At 46.7% G+C, this 23,872-nt stretch overlaps 2 protein-coding genes across 4 annotated transcripts in view; one reads left to right on the forward strand and one right to left on the reverse strand.

Annotated features, from left to right (window-relative positions):
- The window catches only part of Bphl (biphenyl hydrolase like), a 35,317-nt gene extending 32,116 nt beyond the window's left edge, over positions 1–3,201 (forward strand). The window contains exon 7 of the mRNA XM_051169855.1: positions 1,661–3,201. Within this exon, the coding sequence (XP_051025812.1) occupies positions 1,661–1,748 (88 nt within the window). The 3' untranslated portion in view covers positions 1,749–3,201. The remainder of the gene's footprint in view (positions 1–1,660) is intronic.
- Positions 2,158–16,190, reverse strand: Tubb2a (tubulin beta 2A class IIa). 3 transcript variants are annotated; one of them, XM_051169663.1, is made up of 4 exons: positions 5,738–5,905; positions 4,473–4,581; positions 4,073–4,183; positions 2,158–3,414 (listed from the first exon to the last, which is right to left on the reverse strand). In XM_051169663.1, the coding sequence occupies exons 1-4, from the start codon at positions 5,792–5,794 to the stop codon at positions 2,354–2,356; spliced, it is 1,338 nt and encodes a 445-aa protein (XP_051025620.1). In that variant the 5' UTR covers positions 5,795–5,905; the 3' UTR covers positions 2,158–2,353. The 3 variants fall into 3 exon arrangements, with proteins under 3 accessions (XP_051025620.1, XP_051025629.1, XP_051025638.1); XM_051169672.1 differs by lacking the exons at positions 4,073–4,183; positions 4,473–4,581; positions 5,738–5,905 and adding exons at positions 15,517–15,627; positions 15,907–16,190; XM_051169681.1 differs by lacking the exons at positions 4,473–4,581; positions 5,738–5,905 and adding an exon at positions 15,907–16,188.
- Positions 16,191–23,872: the final 7,682 nt, after the last annotated feature.

The raw sequence follows: 23,872 nt of genomic DNA on the forward strand, positions 1-23,872 counted from the left end.
CATACTTTCATCTGTTCATTCATCCAGCTACCCATTCACTCATTAATCCATCCACTGCCCAGCCGTGCATCCACTAATGCACCCATCTGGCACCTAGAGTCGGTCTCTCATATTTGTAATATAAAGAATCTCATATTTACTTTCCAAAGATCTAGGGATGCTGGGGGGGGGGGGGCAGAAAGGACTGTAGGCTTCACCAGGCTTCATTGTATAGCTAAAAGGGGTTTGCAGCTGTCCTTGTGGGGAAGAGGCAAATTGTAGAAATGGGGCAGAACAGGTGGCAGCTGACTTGGGCATCTCTAGATGTACTTCAGGATGGTCAAGACAGGGTTTCTTGGCTCCCAAACCCAGCTTGCTTAAGACAAATGGTTATAGTTTGGCGTACACTTGTACTTCTGTTAGCTCAGCATCCTGGGAAGCTGAGACTTTTCTGTATCCTAAAACATGCAGCTTTGAGCATCCCTGCAGCCCCATACCTGTGTAGTACAGCTGGGTTATCTTTGGGGACAGTGTAACTCATCCCCTTTAAGAAGCACACTTTAAACATAAATATTCTGGTCACTGTCAATAGCATTATTAACTTTACAGCAGCCCCTAAAAGATGACAGCGGTATGTATTTCCTTCCCATTTGATTTCCCTGGTCTTCCCGCCCCTGCTACTAGCACAGCAGAATTGCAAGAGGCCCAGCATCTTCTGAGGAGGATTGCCTTCCTCCAGAGTGCTCCCTAGGACCCACTCAATTTCTGAGAGCCCTCAGCCCTCAGGTAAAAAGACCAGAGAAGTACAGAATATAGTCACTGGAATTTTGCTCCAGTCTAGTTCTTTCGACACCCACTTGTCACTGTAGACAACATGGCTTGAACTTGATCTTGGCTTCCTAAAGGCTTCGTTTAAACTCTATCTCTATGCTTTAGAAGCTAATAAATAAAATATATTTTAATTGTATTGATTTTTTTCTAAATTGCAAATCAGTCCCCATTGACCAAAGTCACATTAAATGGGAAAGGCCTTTCCCAGACGGAGGGGTCCGCCCAAGACACGCTGGAACAGCTGCAGAAGTAGCTCCACACACATGGCTGCGGCTGAGTCCCAACACCCACCCAAAATTCCTACGGCATCTCCCCATCTGCCTGCTGGCTGTAGTCAGGCTTGTTCGCTCTGTAGTCTGAACATGGCTTGGAACCTTGGCTGAGGGTTGCTGCTGGCTGAGAATTCCTATTTGCCTTGCCCACTATGCAGATACCCCCCTACCCCTCCTCCCTCCCCCACCACCCAATAAATTCACCTGTGCAACCCAGTGACTTCTCACCATTTCTCAGTCTTGTCTTTTTTTTTTTTTTTTTTAAAGACCTAGGATTACAGTCAATCCCTGTCACTCTTATCATTTTGGTAATTGTCCCCACCCCCCCCCCCCCCCCCCACCTCCTGGTTGTCTCATTTAAAAATGAGTTTGTTAAAAATGGATTTCTAAAGTAATTAGCCATCCACTGTTTTTGTTACCTGATGGTCTACATGTGCAGTGGTAGGAACTTCCAAGGGAGTTCTTCCAAGAGTCACACTCTTGGAAAGTTCATGTTTCTGAAAGACTCTCATCAGACGCTGAAGAGGGAAAGCAAGTTTAATAATATGCCACTGATGGAAAGCTTGGTTTGTTTCTAGGTTGCATCTGATGCCAGAAGGCAAGCATAACCTGCACTTACGTTTTGCAGATGAATTCAACAAGTTGGTAGAAGACTTTCTCTCATGAAACTTCAGGAAGCCTTGGTGTCTGGGGGCTTCTGTATTGAAGGATCATGGCTCTATGCAAGCAGGAAAAATCACATACCCAATCATGTGATAGCTTCAATAGCTGTAAAAATATGAGCATTGTCATTTTTAACATTAAATTGTTTCTACCATTCTCTTAAAAGCAAATTCTTACCATAATTTGTTTTCAAATAAGTCTAATGGGAATCATCTGTAGTGTTTGTGTATTTTAGGATGTTTTGAATTTGCAAGATACTTTTATTGCTTGAGAGTTAAAAGCTATTGCTTTAGTCCTAGGTTTGACAAGTTCATAGGGTATATAGAATCCTAACTAAAACACTAACAGTGCTATTGCACCCTGAAGCTTTGTATTTCAGAAACACTAACATGATGTCAAGGAAGACCACAGGTTTTATACACATGCGTTTTTATTAGTATAGATTTCTTAGACAATACTGTAATCTTGAAAGGAGGTTCAAACTATGACATCAACAGTGAATTTCTGACAGAGGCAAACTGAGCACCATAATTTACAAATAGAAAGACCATGCTGGAGAACAACAGAAGTTCACTAAGGGTGCACAATGGATGTTATCTAAGAAGTTCTTAAGCCTCATCCTCGCCCTCCTCCTCCTCAAACTCGCCCTGCTCATCAGCCGTGGCATCCTGGTACTGCTGGTACTCAGACACCAGATCATTCATGTTGCTCTCCGCCTCGGTGAACTCCATCTCGTCCATGCCCTCTCCCGTGTACCAGTGCAGGAAAGCCTTGCGCCGGAACATGGCAGTGAACTGCTCCGAGATGCGCTTGAACAGCTCCTGGATGGCAGTGCTGTTGCCAATGAAGGTGGCTGACATCTTGAGGCCTCGAGGAGGAATGTCACACACGGCCGTCTTCACGTTGTTGGGGATCCACTCCACGAAGTAGCTGCTGTTCTTGTTCTGCACGTTGAGCATCTGCTCATCCACTTCCTTCATGGACATGCGGCCCCGGAAGATGGCAGCCACGGTCAGGTAGCGGCCATGGCGGGGGTCGCAGGCGGCCATCATGTTCTTGGAGTCGAACATCTGCTGGGTGAGCTCGGGCACCGTCAGGGCTCGGTACTGCTGGCTGCCCCTGCTGGTCAGAGGTGCGAAGCCTGGCATGAAGAAGTGCAGGCGTGGGAAGGGCACCATGTTCACAGCCAGCTTGCGCAGGTCTGCGTTCAGCTGGCCTGGGAAGCGCAGGCAGGTGGTCACCCCACTCATGGTGGCTGACACCAGGTGGTTGAGATCCCCATAGGTGGGCGTGGTCAGCTTCAGGGTGCGGAAGCAGATGTCATACAGGGCCTCGTTGTCGATGGAATAGGTTTCATCTGTGTTCTCCACCAGCTGGTGCACGGAGAGGGTGGCATTATAGGGCTCCACCACTGTGTCAGAGACCTTGGGCGAGGGCATGACACTGAAGGTGTTCATGATGCGGTCTGGGTATTCCTCTCTGATCTTGCTGATGAGCAGGGTCCCCATGCCTGAGCCAGTGCCTCCCCCCAGTGAGTGGGTCAGCTGGAAGCCCTGGAGACAGTCACAGCTTTCAGACTCCTTCCTCACCACGTCCAGGACGGAGTCCACCAGCTCAGCACCTTCTGTGTAGTGGCCTTTTGCCCAGTTATTTCCTGCACCACTCTGGCCTGCCAGAGAGAAAGAGAACTTTAAACACTTAGGAATCCAAGGTGGTGTCATTGGACTGTGAAGGAAAAGGGAGAACTGGCCTTAGAAAACATTCTTGAGTCTTTTAGATACACTGTTTTATAGGAAGGAAATACTGTCAATGTATCAATGACCTCAAACACTCTGGGGATCATAGTAAAGAATCAAGTGTGAGGAAGAAGACACATTTTAACAATAGTCAGTAGTTTCTAAAATTTAGCACAGAGAACATTCTGTAAAGACTCTTAATTAGGTATAATTAAAGAGGCAGGGGAAGGCAGCTCTAAGCACTTGCTCTACACCTTGCTAATTGAAGTGGCTACCTGATATTATTGGTCCTTTGAAAGCACCTGCAGCCTGTGATGCCCTCTTTGAAGACTTTCATCCTCTCCATGCCTCCCCACCCCAGAGGCTGCTCCTCCTGGAGGCTTTTCACAGCCTTTACAGGCCCACACTCTCCTCTGAGCTGTCAAGAGTGACCACAGACATGATCTCCTCAGCTGCATAGCTTAGGCCAGGACTTGCAGTCTGTGGAACACAGGATCAGCTAAGCACTGCACACAGAACTGTAAAATAGCCCATGGCTGCTAGGAAGGGAGTGAGTCATTTGGCCAGCTCTCGTGGGGCATGACGACATACCGAACACAAAGTTGTCTGGCCTGAAGATCTGGCCGAATGGTCCCGACCTCACTGAGTCCATGGTGCCTGGCTCCAGGTCCACCAGGATGGCCCGAGGTACATACTTGTTGCCTGTGGGGACAAGAGCTGACTTACAACTGGGCTTGGCAAGGAGATAGATGTAGCAGCAGGATTCATTACAGAAATCCCAGCATTGAGACAAAGGAGGAAAAAGAAAATGGAGACACAAAGCATGCTTAATCACACCAGACTCGCACAGGTCTTCGGGAACTGCAAAGTGCAATTTTTTTTTTCAGATGTCATTTATGTGAGTATGCAAAAGGCATTTTCTTGTTTGCATGCTCCTGGGCCACTTCCTCTGCCACGGTATGGAAAGCAAGACTGACACCCAAAGCCTTACCAGCAGCTTCATTGTAGTACACATTGATTCTCTCCAGCTGCAAGTCACTGTCTCCATGGTAACTGCCGGTGGGGTCGATGCCATGCTCATCACTTATCACCTCCCAAAACTGAAATGAAGAAAATCATATCAGCTTAGGGTCTAACTGTCTTGGTCAGACAGCAGGCAAGAGCCTAGTGAGCTGCTGGCCTCTCTGTATTTGGGCAGCAGCTGCTGCAGAGTATTGGAAATGCGCAGTGCATTGGCCATATAGTGACCACAGATGCTGGGCTGGGAGGAGCCTGGAGAGGGAAGTGGGCACAGCAGATCCCCTCTCAGAACTGCAGAGGCAGCAATTCTCTGTCACTCCAGGCAGGGCTGAATGTTACTACATACAGGCTGATGGATGGGGAAGGCAGAAGGGAAGATCAGGTGCCCCGCCCCCCCCCCCCCTGCGTCTCTGGGGATCAATGGCTCCTGGCACAGGCTCCATGGCAGCTTTCACCAACCCAGTTTTATACCACTGACCTACATATTGGCTTCCGGGTATTGACCCTGGGCTAGGAATGTTTGGGGATGGGCAGCATAATCCTGAGAGGGCGCCTGGTAGCCCTGGCAATAGCTGGCCATCCTCAGGAAGCAGCCTCCATTGTGACTTGGCAGCAGGAAAGAGGGTGGGGAGGTTGGGTGGGCAATATGGCGGTACTGAAAGAGACCACGTCCTTCTACAGGCACCCGCCCACACCCATGTTAAATGCCCACAGCTGCCTCCCGACTGTCGTCGGGTCTCACAGCCCCTATTCCTTGCAGTCTCACAGGGGAGAAAGACACCGACGGTTGCATTTTATGTCACATCTAAATGAGCCCTTGTAAGAGAATTTGTCTAACACCCTGCTCTGTTGGCCCAAAGGCACGCCTCTGTAACATCTGTCAATCCAATGACATTGCATTTTTTTTTCATTCAAACGACAGAAACAAAAAAAAAAAAAAAATTACATTTGACATGAGGTTCTCAACACATATAACAGTGATCCCTGACCCAACTGCACCAGTAGAAGGGCTGTCTCAAAGCAATGTAATGGACCTTGATTTAAGACACCCTGTCGCGCGCATCGTGGCAGGTTGACCCTCTTTCAAGACCCGGCCCGCCCAGTAGCCATCGTGGAATGCGTCACCAGCCCGGTTCGCTGGATCCCCTAGGCTCGGCCTGCCCCCGCCCCCAATAACCTTGGGACCCCGGCCCAAGCTGGAGACCCCAACCACTCCCTCCCCAGGGGCGCGCCCACCTTTGCGCCGATCTGGTTGCCGCACTGGCCCGCCTGGATGTGCACGATCTCGCGCATGGTGCTGGCTGTAGAAGGGGTGGAGGCGCTTGCCCTCGAAGCAGTGCGTGGACAGAGGGCTAAAGGAGCGCAAAGACCTGTCACCCTCCCCCAGCTCCGCCTTTTATACCCGGGGACCCGCCCGGCCGCGCTGACGTCATGGGGGCAGTGCCGAGGGGCGGTGCGGCGGGGACTGCGGCACCGCGAGAGGGAGCTGGGGCGCGGTGCGAGGTGCAGGGGTACCCGCCCAGCATCCAGCGTCCCAGCGCTACTACGCCCCTTGGCAGGTTCTGCTGGCTTCCCCTCAACGTTCACCTGAGCTGCTTGTCCACTGACGAGACCTTTAGGTCACACTCCGGTTTCTCTCCCACTCCTCTCACTCCCACCACTTGGGGGCTAGAGATTGGGGTCCTGCTTCCCCAGTAGCAGGGCAGGTGTCCCCTCGTTCTTGGATATGGAGCCCGGAACTGAAGAAGCATCTCTACTAGAAATCCTTCTGAAAAGGGGCGCCTGTATCCTGGCCAGGGGGCTTGAACTCCCACCCCGTTCTCTTTCAAGAGTGGGTGGTAATTGAAGGCGAGTTAAACGCCAGGAGGGGTAGCAATTAGGAGGAGGGGAGGTTCGAGAGAGGGTCTAAGGCTGCTTCGAGGACGGCAAGGATGCGCTCTACAGATTGCTGGGTGTGGGGAAGTAAGAGTGCTCGAAACTAGATGTGTCACTTGTCTTGATCTGGACTGTTAGGTCCTAAAAGCCTCTTAAAAGTCGAAATTTCTGCTCGTGTGCACGTTCTGGAGCAAGAGTGCGAAGGAGGGAAGAGGGGGAAATCTAAGAACAGCGCTGAGGTCAAGTGCACTAGCCACAGGTGGCCACCTAGGCTCAGTAAGTTAGCCAAAGAACGCCACAACAGGTCACAGTGATCATGTTTTGGATACAGTGCTTGGAATATTTTTTAAATGATTCACCTTTTTCACTTTTAAAAATGTGATAGCTAGCTGGGCAGTGGTGGTGGTGGTGGTAGAGGGCGGCGGCAGCAGCAAATGCGCAGCTTTGATCCCAGCAGTTGAGAGGCAAAGGCAGGAGGTTCTCTGTAAATTCAGGGCCAGCCTGATCTACAGAGTGAGTTCCATGACAGCCAGAGCTAAAACACAGAAACCGTGTCTCGAAAACCAAAACAACAACAACAACAAAGATAACCAGGAAAATATTAAAGCTCTGGTGCGGCTCACATTACATTTCTCTTGGGTAGTAGCGTTGTTGTACAGTAGCCATCATTACTAGCCCGATTCTTCCCATCAGAAAAGTGAGGTTTAAAATCCCACCAGGCGGAAACCCAAAGACTTTGCATTCTTTCTATTAGCAGAAACGCTGGATGAGTTTCAAAGGTGTAGTGTGAGGGGTGGACCAGCAGGAGCTATCCTTCCTTGCATCCGGAACAGTGGACCGGTAAACAGGAGCCTCCACCTTTTCTTCTTGGGATCCAGTTTCTTCAAACATTAAATAATTACAGGTGCCTTGGAGCTGGCTTTGTAAGCAGGAAATGAGAAGGTATATATGAAAGCAAGTTGGGTTTATGGAGCAAAAATGCCTCCATAAAGTCCAAGGTGATGCTGTTGTAAATGCCGATCCTGTCTGCCATAGTAATCTTGGGTCATTAGCTGAAGTGGAAGCCACAAGCCATTCACTCATGATTAACATGGGGCTAAGTCACATCTTCACAGGCTGTGCTTCAGGGAAGCAGAGCTCCAGGCCCCTCCGTTCTAGCCGGCAGGCAGTGCTGGTACCTCCTCAGGATGGGGATGCATGCCCTAAATGTTCTTCTTTCTCCCAAGCTGTTGGGTCCCCACTGATAGCTGGGGACCAGCTGATGCTCTTCCCACGGCCAAAGACTGGTCTCCATGTTCTCTTCACTCATCCTCCAGCTCCTCATCTTGGCTCTTCAGAATCAGCTAGGACGTTCCAGAACCGCTGCAGAAATGGCTCTGGTCTGGAGAATGTCACTGGTTGTAGCATTTCACCAAGGGTTCCTGGAGATAGTTGCCTACTAGCCTTTGTTGCTTCATTTGTAATGGAAGTCTAAGGCCAAAAGGAAGACAGGCTATGGCTGTGAAGGGAAGATCCTGGGGGTGTGAGGTCCCCTAGCAGACAGAGTGGGTCACCGCAGGGAGTGAGGCTTTTCTACCACTCCCTAGCTAGGTCCTCCAGCAGCTCACCTCACCTTTGAGCCGACCTCACCAGATGGAAGTACTGTGCCCAGAGACAAGCAGCACCCCGTGAGCTCTGCATCCTGAGTGGCCCCTATGGAATCGAATAGTGACTGTGTTGCTCAGGCCAGTCACGGGCTCCTGAAGACCATCTGCTTTGAGCATTATCCTGAGTCAGCCTGCTTCCGCCATCGCCATTGGGTGCCCAGCCCTGATGTCTATTAGGGAAACAGAGATTTTTAAACAATGCCTGCCCTGCCCAAAGTGACTCATCCAAGGGCCGAGTCTGCTTTCCTCGCTCTGTCTCTCCAGTAGAGTGAATAGCCACACTCCATCACACTTTCACAAGGCAAGGCTGCTTTGTGACGCTCAGAGTTCATGACAGGAGGAAATGAGCCCAGGAATCACCTACATACACCCCTGATCTAGGACAGGTCTCTGGATTGTTTTATGGAAAACAATTATCCCCTCCCTCCTTTTATCTGTTTTTCTGGTCTAAGAGGAGCAGCTCTGAAGGGGATATAAACATGTTTTTGTTTCGATCCCAAGTACGGGATGGGGAACAGACTTGTGAGAGAGCAGGTGATGTTTATCCACTTAGAAATAGGACCACTTCGTAGGTGGGGCTCGGTTTTTGCCAGCTGAAAAACATCCTAGTACAGAATCTGAGAGGATCTATATATATGAACCCAAAACAGGAGGCTGGGGGTTTTTTTTTGGGGGGGGGGTCTTGGTATTGTTTGCTTGTTCATCGCTCCACTTCAAGATGCTCCAAGAGAGAACTGCTCCAGCAAAGGCTTCAAGGCTTTGGGCTCCTGCTGAGGCTCCAAGTTCCGGCTGCTGTTCCAGGTTCCAGCAGCAACTTTGGTGGAATTGCTGGTCTGCTCAAACCCTGCTGACAATGCCAGGGGAATTGTCCTCAGGAATTGAATTCAAGAAATTGTACTTCTCCTGTTGCCATAAACCTCCTTTCTCTCCTATTTAGGGTAGGTGGGTTGGAAGGGAAGTATAAGCATTTAAAGAGCCCCAAATAAAGTAGGTTTGGATAAGGTGAAGCCTACACAGTTCTTCTGGCTATTGGGCAGGTGGTGAATGGTAAGGGACGACAGTATCCTCAAATCAGAGGCCATTTCCTGCTTTAGAACTGCTGTGGCCACTGTCACCCCTGCCCTGAAGACATTGCAGAGTAATGATGACAAAATTTAGACTAGACGGCAGATGGCTAAGCATCGAGTCAGGTCTCTCAGCCTGCCCAGTTTCTCACCTTGCCTTCATCAGGTTCCACACCAAAGGGTCCTAGAGAGAACGCTTTCATGAACCCGTGCTCTGTGAGTGAATGGCAAGTTAGTTGCAGCCATGACTAATGTCCCTTCCGTAGGTGACAGACGTACTTGAGACAGGTTAGTCAGTCCACTTATAAAGGGCCTAAAATTTTGAAAGCATTAGTTTCAGCATTAACCCCACCAAATGTATCCATTTTCATCAAATGATAATTTAGAGTAAATGTGTAGCGATAGTTTTCAATCGCCTTCAAGAATGTGCCAAGGTTTTTTTTTCTTTCTTTCTTTTTTTATAAGTATGAATCTCCTTTGGAGATGGAAGAGGAGCCTCCTAGCCAAACTTGAACTCGTGTTAAGCTCTAACCACATAAATACATGTGTATTATGTATGTACTTCTTGGTTATAAAAGTTTAAAAAAAAAAAAAAAAAAGGAGCTGGCATGATGGCTCAGCAAACCTGGCCACTTACCTGGATCCCTGGAATCTCCATAAAGTTGAGTAGAACTGACTTCACAGGACATAGTCCTTTGATTTCCACATATGCACATACACAAAATATATTTTTTAAGGTTCTAATGTAGCCACTCGTCCTTAGATGTGTGTGTCTCACTACTGGTACTTGATGGTAATATCTTCCTTTTTCCTCCACTTGTGGGTTGGAGTGTTTTTCCTTCTGAACATCATTTTTACATTTATGCCTTTGTGACTAAGAACAAATACTATCTTGTTTCTTGACTTAAATCAAACACTACGTCACACAGTCTCAGGTATATGAAAGCTTCCCCCAGCTGCTCTCAGCCTCCCCGTCACCTGGACCTTACTGAACCCTCTGAATTCTGTCTTTTATGGCCAAGGCTGTTTTGTGTGAGCAGAAGGATCCTTCCCTACCCCCATTCCCTGACTGGTAAGAGTGCAGGTCACTTAGGCTGAGCGAGCGGATGCAAATCCTAAATGCCTAACCTCTCTGTACCTACTTCCTCATCTGTGAAGTGAGAACAATCATATTACCAGCCCTCTACATCTGTAGATTCATCTAACTATATTGAAAGATTTAAAAACATTTTCAATAAGTGTTTCTGACTAGGCAATGCATCAACTTTGCTGTCATTGTCTAAACAATACAATATGATACACACAGATATACAACATGACATGTCAGGCATCGTTAGTAATCTAGAAACAATCCAGTCCATAGGCGGCTGTGCATAGGCTATGCCGATTCTATACTGTTTTATATACCATTCTTGAGCACCTAAGGTTCTCCATGAACACTGAGGGACAACTGTACCTCCCTTGGGGCTGTTACAAAGACTGAACAGACTAATGTGTGACAGCAGTTACAATACCACCTGCCACATGACAAATGTTACACAAATCTGAGCTATTGCAGCTGGCTTGATCATTACCCACCACCACCCCTTGCCCTATTCTCTCCCTCCCCCGGTCAGGGAGCTTGTATTTCTTATTATTTTTCCCATGTATCAAAATGTCTGATAAGACAAAATGGGGAGGTTTTATTTGGGCTTCTGATTGCAAAGGATTCAGTGTGTATTTGCTCTGTCTCCTATGTTCCTTTATAAATTGGAATCAACTTACTTCAGTGCTATAGTTTGTATTTTCCATATCACCCAAATGCTTTTGTGTTAAAGGCCTGTTTCCTAACTTCTAGTCCTATAAGGCAGTGGTGGAACCTTTAAGAGGTGGGGTTTAGTAGAAGGAAGTTAGATCACTGACAGAGTGCCCTAGAGGGGGATATTGCAACTCTGGCCCCACCTGCTCTTTGTCTTTCACACAGCACCTTCCTTCACCTTACCTTTCCACCTTAATGTACATGTCCACCACAGGCCACAAAGCAAGGAGTCAACCAATCACAAACTGGACTGTGAAACCATGAGCCAAGCAAAACTTTCCTCCTTACATTTTTTTTTCCCAATCCCAGGTATTTTGTCACAGTGACATAGGATGATTGACACTACTTTCTATGTGACGCTCTAGTTCACTAGTTCTCCATCTGTGGGTCACGACCCCTTTGAGGGTTGAATGACCCTTTCACAGGGTAGAATATCAGCTGTCCTGCATTTTGGAAATTTACATTATGAATCCTAACAGTAGCAAAGTTACAGTTGTGAAGGAGCAACAAAGTAATACAGTTGGAGGTCACCATAACATGAGGAACCTTATTAATGGGCTCTAGCATTAGGAAGGTTGAGGACCACTGGTCTAGCTAAGTGAACCTTTTCCATCCTTTTGCCCTCCATGCTTTTGTGTGCACATCCTCCTGTTACCATCCCTCCTTTTGGTCTATGAGAAGGACCAGTGGTCTGTAGAAATGACAAAACAGTGGCGCTCATAAGCAGCAAGTTGAGACATCCTTAGAATGTTCCTCCCTACACAAGCCCCTTGAGTCTGCAGGTCCCTAAGGAACTCCTTGCACTATGCAGGGCAGTAGAGTGACCAGCTCTGTAAGGTACCAAGAACCCAAGAGACCTCCTTCCCACTAATTTGCAACTTTGTTTCCTTCCTTACTTATTCACAGAACACCAGCTTTCACATCTCACCAAGATTTGCTTGCCAAGGAATTTGGGTGGGGCTAAACAGGCTACCCTCTACCCAGCCAAGCTGGTGTAGAAAGAACACTATTCAGTTTTTCCAGAATGTCCCAGAGCCCAGGATCTGTTCATTTTTGCTTTCAAGGCAAATAGCAACTCGGGAAGGTTGACATCAATATTTTCTTTTCTTCTGAAGGAAAGGAAGCCAGTTATTTGAACAGAGCCTAATAATTCTGCCCTTGCTGAAAGTGTGTAGGGGAAAGTTCTGCAGCAAATATTTGTAAGCATTCGAGAGAGAGCCTGGCTCAGAGATGGTTGCCAGCCACACTGCTGTACTTCAGCCTCTGATCTGGAAACAAACTTTCCCTCCTTTCCTTCTTCCCTCCCTCCCTCCTTCCTTCCTTCCCTCCCTCCCATGGTCTATAATGCCTTCTCAAGAGCAGTCTGCAAAGGAGGCTGAACCCCAGGTCTGCTCAGGGGAAGTGTTTTCAAAACACCAAGGAACCTCCTTTAGCTAAAAATGAATATTAAAATAAATGTTTCAACAATGTTTATTGGGCAGAGCACTTCAGATATGGAAAAAACAAACAAACAAACCTACTGTCCAGGGCCTTCCCAACTGTGAAGCTGGGATCTTGAGAAAAACCCCACATCATTCTTGGTTCTTATGGTTCCATTAGAAATACCTGACTAGTTGGAAGTGTGTCCCTTCGCATCTGTCACTATAGGCGCCTCATTGCCACGTGAACAAAACAGTCCTAAGCACTATCTTCATGTGTCAGATGAAAGATGAATTTTTAAATTTTTTTCTACACTTGGTCCCCATATCTGCACATGACACATCCATGGAATCAGCCAATCATGGGTGAAATATATCCAAAGTTAACAGAGACATGTCAGTACTCAGCAGGTTAGACAGTTTCTTGCCATGATCAATAACTATTCATATTGCTTTGCCATTGTATCAGAGTTTATCAGTAATCTAGAGATAGCACACAGTAAACAGGAGGAAGTGTATAGGTTATATGCAAATATTTGGCCATTTTACTGGCACCCATATGGATCTTGGGACCAATCCTATGGGATACCAAGATATAATAGTGTCTAATAGCCCTAAATGTTGTTGCTACTAATGTAATAATACCAGCAATACTTTGTGGCTAGTGCCAGTGGTTGATATAGATAAATAGATAGATGTATTTCATTACACACTTCATTAAATATATGTATTTCATTATAATGAACCTATATGACTTCTCCAAAGTTTATTAGCCAGGTCAACTTTGCCATTTGGCAAAGCAAGCATAGTGCTTACTAACGAATGAACTAAGCTATTTATCCTGTGATAAGCACAGGTTTATCTGGGTCCAAAGACCATGCTATTTCCAGTCTACACAGTCCATGTGCACTATGCAGATTCTGTGACCCTTCTCCAACTGTTCAAACACTAATCTAGGTACTGCTGAGGTGGGTTTTATAGGCACTTAGGTTTCAAATCAGTCGGCCTTAAGGTTTCCAGGGTAGGCTGTTTCTAATGGCCCCTAAATCAAGATTGTGTGCAGATGGTGACAGAAGAGCACCTCGGTTTGGACCATTAGGCTCAGGATGTTGTCCTGGTAACCTTAAAGGAGAAGCTACTGTGTTGGGGGGAATGGCCTTGCTGCTTCCAGATATGGAAAGCAGCCCTTGGGCGATAGCCACAGAGATGAGAAGGCCTAAGATGAATTGTATGAAGCAGGCCTCTGAACTTCAGATGATAGTGTACACCAGGCTGGTCCCCTCTGTGGGGTCCTGATGAGTTTCTGGTCCCTGGAGACTATAAATTGACTGTGTCACTTTCGGCCGCTCATTTCGTAGTGACATACTACACAGGAATACAGAACTAGTATGGTTGTCCTCAGCACCCATGGGAAAGTAGTACATAAAGCTGCAGATGTATATCTCTTCCATAAAGCAGTTCACATATGCCTAGAACATTCCACATGAGTTCCATGCAGGTTGCACCTACTCTCCATGTTTACTTCCAGATCCTGACGCTCCTGGCCTATATATTTCAGCCCCTCCCAGACCTCCATGAAGCAGGGCTTTGAAGCCCTTCTGCTCCAGGAAGGCACTAGACTCAGAACCAAAGAAACAGTCCAATGTTGTCACTCCTTTGACTGCACCCGTTTAAAGGGCTGTCACTGGATGGCTCTGACCACATCAGCTACAAGGTGGCTTCATTATATCAGTGCCTCGGTGCAAGCTGTACCAATGTCTTAACCCCTCACCCACCTATTTTACTGTTTGCACTAGCATCCTAGGTAAAACATGACCTCTGCCAGGGAGCATCAGTATTTCTACACTGCTGGTCAGAGGTGCAGAAAGGACACCATATTCACAGCCAACATGCTCAGGTCTGCATTCAGCTGGCCTGAGGAGTGCAGGCAGGTAGTCACCCCAGTCATGGGGACTGACACCAGGTAGGTGAGGTCATCATAAGTGGGTGTAGTCAGGTTGAGGATGCAGGAAAAGATGTCATACAGGGCTTCCTTGATGCAATAAATTTCATCTGTGTTTTTCATCCAGAAAGTGTGGCTTTGTAAGGCTTGATCTTGGTGGCTGAGACTGTGGGAGAGGGTATGACATATAAGCTGGTGCCACCCTCAGTCACTGCCCTCTGTGTAGTGGCCTTTGCCCAGTGATTTCTATGCTCCTCTGGCCTGTCAGAAGAAAAAGAATATTAGGAACACACATGGGAATCCCAAGTTTATCATTCAAACTATGAAAGACAAAGTGGGACCATTCTTGGAATCCCTCAGATAATTGTTGCCAAAGGTAAAATTTCTGTGGATTAATGGCTTTCAAAAAGGCTGAGATCCAGAGTGTTGGGGAAATGTTGATCGCAGTTACTAAGCTACGGCCGGCCGAGGGGAGAAGGCCTGCTGTGCTGTTGCTATAGTAACAACAATGTTCTGTACATGTCAGGAAACTGAGAGGATTCTGAATGTTTACCACACAGAAACGTTTGAGATGAAAGTGCTTAGCCTGGTTTTAAGCATCCTACAATGTATACATATGTCAGGTACGGTGTGGCACCTCATTACTGTCTTCAAGTGTTCTGGTTTTATATATTGGTTTAAAAGTAAAAATTACTTTTGCATGACTCAGGTTGGGGGAAAGGCTGGAATCAAGCCAAGGACCTGAATGTGGTGGCATATGCCCTGCAAGGCCAGTTCTAAGATGATAGAGGCAAGAGGGCCATCCAGGGCTGTGTGAGACTGTCTTCAACAAAGTGAAGGAAAGGAGCTGCTTATGAAAATAAGCACAGAGAAAACTGTATAAAGACTCTTAATTAGGTATAATTAAAGAGGCTGTGGAGGAAGCTCTAAGCACTTGCTCTACACTTTGCTCACTAAAGTGGTTACCTAGCACCTTTTGAAAGCACCTACAGCCTGTGATACTGTCTTTGAAAACTTTGATTTCTCTCCATGCCTCCCCTGATAGGAACTCCTCATGGAGGCCTTTCACAGCCTATACAGGCCCACACTCTCCTCTGAGCTGTCAAGAGTGACCACAGACATGATCTCCTCAGCTGCATAGCTTAGGCCAGGACTTGCGGTCTGTGGAACACAGGATCAGCTGAGCACTGCACACAGAACTGTAAAATAGCCCATGGCTGCTAGGAAGAGAATGAGTCATTTGGCCAGCTCTCGTGGGGCATGACGACATACCGAACACAAAGTTGTCTGGCCTGAAGATCTGGCCGAATGGTCCCGACCTCACTGAGTCCATGGTGCCTGGCTCCAGGTCCACCAGGATGGCCCGAGGTACATACTTGTTGCCTGTGGGGACAAGAGCTGACTTACAACTGGGCTTGGCAAGGAGATAGATGTAGCAGCAGGATTCATTACAGAAATCCCAGCGTTGAGACAAAGGAGGAAAAAGAAAATGGAGACACAAAGCATGCTTAATCACACCAGGTCTTCGGGAACTGCAAAGTGCAATTTTTTTTTTCAGATGTCATTTATGTGAGTATGCAAAAGGCATTTTCTTGTTTGCATGCTCCTGGGCCACTTCCTCTGCCACGGTATGGAAAGCAAGACTGACACCCAAAGCCTTACCAGCAGCTTCATTGTAGTACACATTGATTCTCTCCAGCTGCAAGTCACTGTCTCCATGGTAACTGCCGGTGGGGTCGATGCCATGCTCATCACTTATCACCTCCCAAAACTGAAATGAAGAAAATCATATCAGCTTAGGGTCTAACTGTCTTGGTCAGACAGCAGGCAAGAGCCTAGTGAGCTGCTGGCCTCTCTGTGTTTGGGCAGCAGCTGCTGCAGAGTATTGGAAATGCGCAGTGCATTGGCCATATAGTGACCACAGATGCTGGGCTGGGAGGAGCCTGGAGAGGGAAGTGGGCACAGCAGATCCCCTCCCAGAACTGCAGAGGCAGCAGTTCTCTGTCACTCCAGACTAGCGTAAATGTCTGTAACTAGGGGATCGAAGGCACCTGACACAGACTCAGCAACTTGCTGGCCTACACAGGTGTATCTCTGTCATACATTCTGGCCTCTGTTCCTAAGCATAGGAGAATGGGTGCATTTGGAGAGACAGGCCCTCAGTAGGAATAGTGTAACCATGGAAGCAGCTGGCTATTATTAGGATGCAGCATCTACTGTGAACCTCCAACAGGAAAAGAGTGGGGGGAGACATTTTTGTATCATGCCCACCCACAGCTACACACGATGCCTGATAAGATCTCCCACGGTGCCTGGAGTTACGGTGTTATCACTTGCTTTCTCATAAGCAGAAATAAGACTATCATTACCTAGACAGTGCCCGTGCGAACAGAATTTATTTAGGATCCTCCCTGGCAGGATGCTCCGACCAAAATGTAAATCCAGGCCTCCATTTGTATTGGGTTGCAATAAAGGCATTCTCTGGGCTCAGTAGCCTGTAAGCATCCAGAATGAAACAGATGTGGAGTTTCTTTACGGGAAATGACTTGCAGAAATCATGGGTATGGGGGAGCTGGGTGGCAAACCGATAGGGGAAGGTGTGGAACAAAATCAGGTCACTTACACAGGGAACGGTGCTGTCTCTCTCTACTATTCAGCAGATTCTGTGTTGAGGCTGTTCAGGCAGACAGAGGGCACCTGAGTGCCTGGAAACTAAAGCCATGGATAAGAAGCTAGCAGCTGCTAGAAGGTGGCTTCTCTTTATTGCTTCATCCTCCTCCCCCAACCTAGTATTAAATGAGAGTAGCAATGGAATGGGATTCACTGTCAAGTTGAAGTCTGGCCACTTCCAGTTGTTCTGTCTGCTTTGTGCTCGTGGCTTACGATGGAAACCCTTAGAATCTATTAACTTCCCAGAACCCTAGTTTCCAGCAATCAAAGAGCACAGCATGTTATCCCTTAGCGGCTCGGGCCTAGGGAGCCCCAGACCCCATCTTGATGTATTTGCTTTTCTGCTGTATTCACAAATGTGTTTCAAACTTGCCTTGATTTATGATTTTTATTTATTCTGTAAAAGTATAAAAAACTTCATGAATCAGCTTCCACACTGGAATATGAAATTTGAGAAAGCCAAAATCTATGCTCCCAGGCCACGGTCACTCAGAATGGCTCCAGAATAAACCGTCTCTTATTTCCTTTAAGATGAAAGCTGTGGTTTTTTAATGTCAAAGCTGAAGCTCAGTGAGAGCATACAATCCAGATATGAGGTTTCTGAGAAGCTGAGTGTGAAGGTCCTTTAAGGGAGCATTTAAGATGGGGGCTAGGGGTGGGGGCGCAATTTGATGGATTCCCATTTGTGGTGTGAATACTTGATGCACAGGTCTGTGAAGGGCTTTTGGGAGCACAGGGCAGTCATTTTGGAGACCATAGCATGTGCATCCCTCAGGAAGGCACGACCATGTCCTAACACTTGCTAAGAACTAAACATATGACTTCATTTGTCCTCTGATACTGTTAGTGAGTTTGGTAACATCGTCGTTTTCCAAAGCACAGCATGGGAAGTGTGAAAATCATGGGAACTTAAGGGGTGACCTGGGCAGTGGTTGGTCCTAGACCCAAAGCAATCCACCCACGGCCTCCTGCAGTTTAGCCTTCTCAGTTTCTTCCAAACCCGGAGCTTCTGACCACATACCTTCTTGAGGGCTTTGGTGGAGGGAGAGTTGCAACCGCTTTGGTTTTTGCAATATAATACCATTTTGTGGACTTTTTGAATTGTCTGGTGCCTGGGAAAAAACTCAAATCAGAGGTAATAGAATCATTGGGATAAAGAAAGAAGACAGTATGTTTATATAGTTGGTAGGAGTTACTGCAGTTATCTAAATTAGGGGACCTTGAGCCATTGTAAACCATTGTTTGATCAAACAGCTGGGAACCAGGAGTCTCTGAAAGTAGACACAAAGGATTTGACTGTGACCCATCAGGCTTAGAGATTTCAGTCAGCTTTTTAGTATACCTCAGATAAATATGAATAGGCATGGCTCAGTAAGATGACTCAGCAAATACAGGCATCTTTACCACCAAACCTGACCACCTACCTGATTTCAGTCCCTGGGACTCCACATGATCGGAGAAGAGAGCCATCTTCTGAAAGATGTCCTCTGACCTCAACATGTGTGCCATGGCACATACAAATCTCTCCATTAATAAATGTAATTGTTAAAAGCTATTTTAATAACTAGAGAAATGATTCAGCAACTAAGAACACTTAGTACTCTTTCAGAGGACCAGAGCTCAGTTCCTAGCATCTACATAGTGGCTTTCAACTGTAACTCTTATTTCCAGTGGATCTGATGACTTCTTCTGGCCTTTATTGGCAACAAGCACTCACATGGTACACATACATGCATGCAGACAAACACACACACACACACACAAATATTTTAAAATATGTTTTTAATGAGTATGCACGGGGCTGGGGAGATGACTCATAAAAGCACTGACTGCTCTTACATTGGAGCTGAGTTCCGAGAACCCATCTCAGGCAGCTCATAACTGCCTATAATTCTAGATTCAGAGGATCTGAAACCTCTGGCTCCTTGGGGAATCTTCACTCATATGCACACATTGACACACAGACATGAATGATACATAATTAAAAATAAAAATAGACCTCACCTCAAAAAATGGAGAGGCAATCAAATATTACTATACTCGGAGGCCCAATATAGTAACAAAGAGAAAGGGAGATATACAGATATCTTATAGGGAGAAGAAAAATGCTTAAAAATCTTATGAGTATCTTTAGATAAGACAAAATAGTGAGAATTGAAAAGCTGGCCAGGCGTGACATCTCACGCTTGTAATCTTAGCTCTTGGGGAACTAAGGCAGAAGGGTTACTTTTAGTCCAAAGTTAATCTGGGCCAGCCTAGGCTAGCTACAGAGGGAGACCCTGTCTTGAAATAAAATAGTAAAACTAAACACTAAAGAAATATAAAAAGATTCTTGAGAACCACAGAATGTAATAGCATCAACCAAATCCAGTGGAAACACTGGAGGAAAAAAAAAGCTGGACAACTGTTATTGGAAGTAGTACAGTAAAAAAAAAAAAAAAAAAATAGAGGTTGGGAAGCAGGAGAGAAACAACATAGTCTGGAAGGCACAACACCAGATGGATAGGAACTCCACAGAGACAAAGTGGAGAAAAAGATGAAGGAAACATGCTCATCTAAATGCATGAAGAAAATGACTGAAAACAGGTTGTCAGATGCAATTCTTCATGGAGGCGAGGAGGAGTCTATCACTTCTTACAATCTGAGTGCAGTGTAGTTGCTTTGAAATTAGTTTTCTCAAGCCAGTTCCTTGGAGAAAAGACGGAGATTTACACATGAAGCTTGGCGCAAACTAGGAGAAATAGGATTTACGAAACCAAGAGCTGAATTGTAAGCCCCTGTGCTGGTATCAGCTCGCCTAGTGAATTCGTCATAGGTGCCCCCAAATGAGGCAAGTGTATAACCCCTATACTCCCTTTTCCTCTGACCATCAAGGCCATGAATTTGTGGAGGCCATAAAGGTCAGTCGTCTTCTCTCTATCTAAGGAATACCCTGAGATCCCCAGTTCCCCACAGCTGGGAAAGTAAAGAAAGCCTCAGAGCCTGGAAGAGGAAGTCTGGCAGCCTATACAACATCTGCTTTGCTAGTTAGAGGACAGACTTTTAATTTTTAAAGTCTTTTTTTAGTGCATGCTGACTAAGAGCTCCTCCTCGTGAGGCATGGCCTTGGTGGTGACCTGTCTGCAGAGGATGCTCTGGCTACCAGCAGCGTGCGTGAGCACAACCCTGGCTGCAAGCTAAGTCTGGGAGCCGTGGGGGCGGTAAGTTCTCATTACTAAACCTAAACCTATCTTGTTGTTGTTGTTGTTAGGGTTTCTCTGTGTAGCCCTGGCTGTCCTGGAACTCACTTTGTAGACCAGGCTTGCCTTGAACTCACAGAGATCTGCCTGCCTTTGCCTCCCGAGTGCTGAGATTAGAGGTGTGTGCCATCACCGCCTGGCTCAAACCTATTTCTCCATTACATCTCTACTAAGCTTATTCAGTTGGTGCCTATTAAGTGCACTGTTGAGGTGGGTAGGAGAGAAGAGAAAAAAGTCACACCAAGTACCAAGTGTCTGCTAGGTTCAGTATCACAGAGAGAGAGAGAGAGAGAGAGAGAGAGAGAGAGAGAGAGAGAGAGAGAAAAGGAAAGAGAGGGAGAGGGAGGGAGAGAGAATATGAATTGTCTTCTTATGTATGAAGAAATTGGCTCAGAAGGGTTAAAAGAACACTCCTTCTCACCCCCAGCATCACACAATACCAGAAAGATAAGAAGAAAAATCAAAACAACAACAACAAAAAAACAGTAATTGCATCTCCTAATGCCGATAGTGCTTTTTCTAGAGTTTCACATCCAAGCTGTTTCCTAGGCAACCAGCATCCAGCCTGCAGGACTGTCTGTCTGAACTCAGAAGGAGGAGGGAGTGCAGCCAGTGTCTACTCACCCCCTCATTTCCTGCCTTAGCAATGATGCCACAGCCCTTTTGTTGGGGTGTTAATGTGGCAAAAACAGAAAGCCCAGAAGCCTGTCCGTGGGATTCTATTTCAAAAGAGCTATTTCTACTCACTGAAGGTCCAGATCCATTGAGAACCTCACTTGTAAGAACACTGAGCTCATTTCTATTTTTATTCACACCATCTTTTTGCTTTTTTCCCACTTTTGTGTGTGTGTGTGTGGGGAGGGGGATAGGCCTTCGAGCAAGAATGAGTCCTCTTTATTCACGTGAGGGGGGGGGGCTTTGAAACCCATGAGAAAAGAAAGACCTCCCCTCCCCCAGCCCTGCCCATGGGAAAAGGCTCTGCAGTGTCCTCTCCAGTTCCCAGAACAGGATGGGGACAGGGCTAGGATGTCTCTGTGTTGCACATCCTGTTTGGCCTGGTGCCAGGTCTTTGCTTATTGTGCACTTCCCCAGTAGCCCTGGAAGATGGTCTCTGGAACTTAAGGAATTTGTCTGCCAGGTGAGCTGGAAGAAATGACAGCTGCCATCCATGCTGCCAGCAGCACCTTTACCTTTCCGCCTCCACCACCCAAAGTACTTCCTTTACCCGTGACTGAGCGGCAGAGACACACTTGTCCCTCTGATACCTATGTGCACAGAATTCAAAGTCCTGCACGTTGCTAAACTCCATCTCCCCTGGTAATATACACAAGACCCATCTGTATTACATCTTCATTTACTGGTTCAGACGCCAACCACCAGCTGCAGCAGCCTCACTGTGGCTCTGGCCCATAGGGATGGGGAAGGGTACACTCTGCCTGGAACTGGTGGGGTCAAAGTGCCTGGCAAAGCCTCCAGATTTGACAGGGTATGGAGTCGGGCTCTGTGCTGGGGAAAGGGCAATGCCTGAGGGAATACAGGAGTCAGAGAACACTCTGGCAGGCAGACAGCCGGGGAAAGAGGCCATGCATAAACAACAAGATGGCATTCTTCTGGCCTCTTCGTCACCCAGGGCAAAGAGTTGGCAAGCTTCCTTCTTCCTTTGGTGGACTCCTTCTGGCTGACCTCTCCTGACACATCCTAGGCAGGCCCTGATCCTGGATGTGAGGAGACAGTCAGCCCAGTCTTCTTTGTCTAATTTGGCCAGTCCAAAATAAAGGGAGGGAGACCTTGTCTACACCACCAAAAACACTTAAAAGACCTAAGGCCTCCTGTGTGTGTGTGTGTGTGTGTGTGTGTGTATACATGCACTTTCACTTTTGATAAAACTTGCTATGACTTGTGTCCTTTGTCTTAATTCTTTAATCAACAGAGAAAACAAACCCAATTGAAGACGTCTAGACAGTAACATTTTGGGGGATTCATTTGCAATTTGAAGACTACTGACTCGTTGAGGTCAGGATGAACCAAGACAAACTGAGAAAAGAGAGAAAGGTGTGGGGGTTTGAATGAGAACGTCTCCCATAGACTCATATGTTTGAATGCTTAGACTCCAGTTAATGGAACTTTCTGGGAAGGATTAGGAGGTGTGGCCTTGTTGGAGAAGGTGTGGTCACATGGATGGGCTTTGCTAATCTCACTAAAGTTAAAATGAAAAGGGCCATTAACAAGTAGTTACAAATGTGTGAAAGTTCTTTAGGAAGAAAGAAAGAGGTTTGTTTTCTTAGAAAAATAAAAGACTGGAGATATAGTTCAACCATTAAGAACATTAATTGCAGCCGGGCGTGGTGGGGCACGCCTGTAATCCCAGCACTCGGGAGGCAGAGGCAGGAGGATCACTGTGGGTTCGAGGCTAGCCTGGTCTACAAAGTGACTCCAGGACAGCCAAGGCTAACACAGAGAGACCTTGTCTCGAAAAACCAAAAACAAAACAACAACAACAAAAACCACTTATTGCCCCTGCAAAAGACTCTAGTTCAGTTCCCAGCACCTACACCACAGTTCACAAACACCTGTAATTTCAGTGACAGGGGATCTGATGCCTTCTTGTCACCTCTGGCTCCCATATGCACATGTGCATGCACACACACACACACACACACACACACACACACAAGCACATGTGAGGGGCACATGCGTGCGCATACACACACACACCTATAAAACAATTAAACATGTTTTTAATGAGGGGAGAGCAGTGCTGGGCCACTTTCTCTATGGATCTATGAGAAGTTTTTAGCCTGGAGACAGACAGACATTTGTTGCTTTTAAAGCATTTATATTCCTGTCCTTTCTCTGCCCCTCTACAAATTAAAAGAGAAGAAGTCCACCATTAACCTAAAATTTGTGTGATGGTTAAATTTCTCTCTCTCTCCCTTGTTGCAGGATATTTGGTTATCATACATGGAAAACCCTAATTGTTAGCAAAATATAAAAGCCTAAATGGATATCATATGTCCCCGCACAGAAGCAGCTTGGGTGTGCCTCTGAAAGCCTCCATAGATAAGAACGCTAAAGAATGGAAAGTTCCTGCCTATCTGAAGGCGAGTTACTTGAGAGAGGTCTTGTGGTCTTTGCTGGGTGGCCTTGAACCTCCCCACCATAAAGTTGAAATGGTTTAGACCCTACTGACTTGAAGGCCTGACCCCCATCATGGTGACATCGTGACATGGTCAGCCTGCCAAGGGTTTAGTAGAGGAGGAGATAGCAACTGGACTTTTGAAAGCCTCCTCCCCTCCCCCGATCCCCGCATCCCCTCACCCCACCCTTCTTGGCTTAGAAGAGCCCTCACGGAAAGAAGTCTAGGTAAGAGATGGGGGTTTTCTCTCTAGGCTTGCAGGAACAACACAGAAGCCACTGGCAGGACCCAGGTAAAACAACATTCTAGGAAAGAAAGCTTAGGAGCCATATTGGATTTGGAGGGACTCAAGAGAAAGGGAGACTAGCTAGGTAAAAGGCCACAGATAGAAAGATTTCTAAGGAGCTAGCACTTTAGTTGTAGAACCAGGCGTGTATTGCACTGAGCCCTTGTCTCTGCCTGCAACTGACTAGGAGTGTTGGTTCAGATTCATGTTATCCTCTGATTAAAGAGGGCTATCTAGATGAGGAGAACATCTCTGCAGTTTACCACATGTGAACTGGATTTAAATGCTGTAATCTGG

This window comes from Acomys russatus, chromosome 3 (genome assembly GCF_903995435.1).
Source record: "Acomys russatus chromosome 3, mAcoRus1.1, whole genome shotgun sequence".
Classification (NCBI taxonomy): domain Eukaryota; kingdom Metazoa; phylum Chordata; class Mammalia; order Rodentia; family Muridae; genus Acomys; species Acomys russatus.

What these genes read in the sequence shown, in the direction of transcription:
- Tubb2a (XM_051169663.1), bottom strand. Translation starts at nt 5,794, where the DNA reads ATGCGCGAGATCGTGCACATCCAGGCGGGCCAGTGCGGCAACCAGATC. An exon ending in GCAACCAGATCGGCGCAAAG is followed by an intron (nt 4,582 to 5,737) that starts GTGGGCGCGCCC and finishes TCTTCATTTCAG; the next exon opens with TTTTGGGAGGTGATAAGTGA. An exon ending in GTACTACAATGAAGCTGCTG is followed by an intron (nt 4,184 to 4,472) that starts GTAAGGCTTTGG and finishes TTGTCCCCACAG; the next exon opens with GCAACAAGTATGTACCTCGG.